Source organism: Sphaeroforma arctica, assembly GCF_001186125.1.
Source record: "Sphaeroforma arctica JP610 unplaced genomic scaffold supercont1.3341, whole genome shotgun sequence".
NCBI classification, from domain to species: domain Eukaryota; class Ichthyosporea; order Ichthyophonida; genus Sphaeroforma; species Sphaeroforma arctica.
Window position 1 is genome coordinate 1 of NW_014037217.1, and position 3,613 is coordinate 3,613.

Here is a 3,613-nt window from a genome sequence, read left to right on the forward strand (position 1 = left end):
TTGTGGTGTGTGTGTGTGTGTTTGAGTGGTATGTTATGTAATTGTGTGTATGTGTTCGTGTGTGTGTGTTTATGTTTGTTTGTCTGTGTATGTCTGTGTGTGTCTGTGTGTTTGTGGATATATATATATATATCACGATCATTTGTATACAGGTATACAGCATACTGCCACATACACAGAGTATGTATTCATTTCTATGTTACCCCTATAACCCACCACCCACACAGGTCTGGTTGCCTATGGCTCGCACTGCATCGTTGGGATAGTCTACCCAGGGTCGTTCACCAATGTGCAGACACTCAACTATCACCACCACTTTGTGACTACCGTTCAGTGGTCCAAGAGTGCGCGCTTTCACACTCTGTACAGTCCGTCTCGGCTACGCTTGGTTTCCGGCGACACCTCTGGCAAAATATGTATATTCAACGTCGCTAAAGCTCAAATGGTCCGGACCTTCCAGGGTCCTAAAAACTGTGTTCAGGTGCGGAAGAGCTTTGACTCTGATCGAGTTGATGTGGTGTATTGCGAGTGGCCCAAACTTGTGGGATAAGTCAATTGTATACTGTAGCGTCTTCTGTAGGTACGGGACTTACGTCTCGTCTGAGGTGACACTTCAAGAGATAACTGTTTGTGTTCGTTCAATAATGTTTTCAATGTGACTGGGGACAGATGGTTCGGACCTGCCAGGGCCAAAAAACTATGTATGTTCAAGCTTGTGTAACGTGTGTCATACCTGTAGACTGTCATTTAAGGTTAACTAACAGATGGATCCTGTGTTACAGTCAATGAAGGCTATAATACCTTTCAAGCTTCACTGGCATGTCAGCAAGCCCGTACACTGCACAATCCCGCACACGTCCAAGTACGTCTGTACCTCAACAACACCGCGGATGTATCACTGCGCATCCAATAATACCTACATCCTACTATGGGCCAGGGTTTAGGGTTTGGTATACATATCTTGATTCCAAACTCTATTCCTTATACCCACCCCATCTTCTCCTGGCGTGTATAGGTCGCCTGGCACCCAACGGACACCAACTATGTTGTGTCACTGCACGTGGTCAATGCCGCGTCGTGCTTCATTTGTCTCTGGAGTGTCGAGACGGGCATGAAGGTGTGGATGACGGAGTTCCAACAGAAGGTGAGTACTATATCTACATCCTTTAGTCACCTCTGTGTGACTGTAGTATGTATCAACGTGAGTACTATGTTTACATACTATATTCACCCATGTGTGACTGTAGTATGTATCAATGCGAGTACTATGTTTACATCCTATATTCACCTCTGAGTGACTGTAGTATGTATCAATGTGAGTACTATGTTTACATCCTATATTCACCTCTGAGTGACTGTAGCATGTATCAATGTGAGTACTATGTTTACATCCTATATTCTCCTCTGAGTGACTGTAGTATGTATCAATGTGAGTACTCTGTTTACATACTATATTCACCTCTGTGTGACTGTAGTATGTATCAATGTGAGTACTATGTTTACATACTATATTCACCTCTGTGTGACAATAGTATGTATCAATGTGAGTACTATGTTTACATCCTATATTCACCTCTGTGTGACTGTAGTATATAGTCAATGTGAGTACTATGTTTACATACTATATTTACATATGTGTCGTATACAATGTAAGTATATCTATCTATCTATCTGTAGCATAGTGGCATGTGTAACATAGTGACTCGGACACCCGATCGAGATTAGGTGCGATCGAGTCCGCTATTCCCATTCAATTGGATGTAACATAATACTGAAGCCTGTAGGTAAGTACAGCCCATTTGCACGCATCAGCCGGATGGACAGCCCACACAAATACACGAGTCCTTTCATCACATACTGATCTGGCGAGCACACCACTTTCATTTATGTGGACAGAGTCCAATGTTATTCAGGAATGAGTGCATTATAGCCAATTCAAAGCTCACCTACTTTTGAACATAGGATAGCTGGTATTGGAAGGTTATGATCCGTTGAGCATAACACTTTCATTTGTGTGGACAGAGTCCAATGTTAATCGGAACTGAATGTGCTATGGCCAATTCGTAGTTCACCTACTTTTAAAGGTGCGATTGTGAGTATCGGAAGGTTATGATCCGTTGTGCATAACACTTTCGTCTGTGTGGACAGTGTCCAATGTTTATCAGGAATGAGTGCATTATAGCCACTTCCTTCTGCCCATATACTTCGCCTACTTTTAAAGGTGCGATTGCTGGTATTGTAAGGTTATGATCCGTTGAGCATAACACTTTCATCTGTGTAGATAGAGTCCAATGTTTATCAGGAATGAGTGCATTATAGCCACTTCCTTCTGCCCATATACTTCGCCTACTCTTAAAGATGCGATTGTGAGTGTCGGAAGGTTGTGATCCGTTGTGCATGAAACTGCGTTGCAAGGTGGGTGGCGATTTAATCTGATGATGACTCATTCCGATGATATTCCCAAAAGTATCTGGTGAACTATACCTGTGCAGACACTTCGTTATATACGATCCGTATGATCGATGGGTGTGACACTGACTTCCTATGGGTGGGCTGGATGGTATAGTATGCCGCTCTATGGCTATATGAATCAGTAGGTGTACCTACCACCTGCGACTGAATACACAATCACTTCCCCACCCCCCTCCAGATACGAACAGTTATATCCAACCCTAAAACCCTAAACCCCTGTGATACATCGAGCTAACACTCCTTCCCACCGGGTGTTTATGCCTTGTATCGAATGCCAATGATTTATGAATAAAACCCATGCATATAGTTTCATAGACAACTTCCCCTCAGACACACAACATCCGCTCACTCTCAACGCTGAACCTTCAAACTCTCCTTTAAACCCTGAACCCTAAATTATACTCCTGTCCTAAATTACGATTCCTTCTTTTCGTCCCGTATGGTCATTTGAAAATGGCTCTGATATGTGTGGATGTGTGGACTGTGGCTTGTTCCTTGTACGTCGATCTTAATCTAAAACACCCTAAATCCCTAAATCTAAAACATGCACATCCCCTTTACAGCTCTCATAAACACACACACATTTCGTCTGTAGATACGCTACTTTGTATTCGACCCATGTGATCCATTGCGCATGCCTCTGATAGCCAATGGTTGGTTGGTGTCAATTCCAGTTACTTCTATATATATCATCCATTACTTCTGAACATACACATACCTTGTGCACACCCCATACACACACACTCATTTCTTCTGTAGGTACGTTCCTTTGTATTCGACCCATATGATCCATTGCGCATGCCTCTGATGGCCAATGGGTGGTTGGTGTCAATTGCAGTTACTTTTATATATATCATCCATTACTTCTGAACACACACACACCTTGTGCACACCCCATAAACACGCACTCATTTCTTCTGTAGGTCCGCTCCTTTGTATTCGACCCGTATGATCCCTCGAGCATGGCTCTAATTTCCAACGGCTGGTTGTGGACTGTGGCGGACTTCGGTATCCAACACCCACCGCTAGTAGTGAAGAAGTACAAGATGGTCACTTCCAATCCCCTGGCCAAGCTCGTAACCCAAGGTATACATATATTTAGAATCGGTTTACACAGTATGCCCAAGGTCTCGTATATGGT

General features: G+C 43.3%; 2 protein-coding genes across 2 annotated transcripts; both read left to right on the plus strand.

The window, feature by feature from the left end:
* Positions 1–227: 227 nt before the first annotated feature.
* On the plus strand, positions 228–2,067 carry SARC_13480 (hypothetical protein; the record flags this gene model as incomplete). Its single annotated transcript, XM_014292388.1, has 3 exons — positions 228–481; positions 1,016–1,144; positions 2,023–2,067. Coding segments are annotated over 3 exons (428 nt in total), but the record flags the coding sequence as incomplete, so codon positions are not given.
* Positions 2,068–3,395: 1,328 nt separating this feature from the next.
* Positions 3,396–3,548, plus strand: SARC_13482 (hypothetical protein; the record flags this gene model as incomplete). The annotated part of the gene is made up of 1 exon (XM_014292389.1): positions 3,396–3,548. A coding segment is annotated over one exon (153 nt), but the record flags the coding sequence as incomplete, so codon positions are not given.
* Positions 3,549–3,613: the final 65 nt, after the last annotated feature.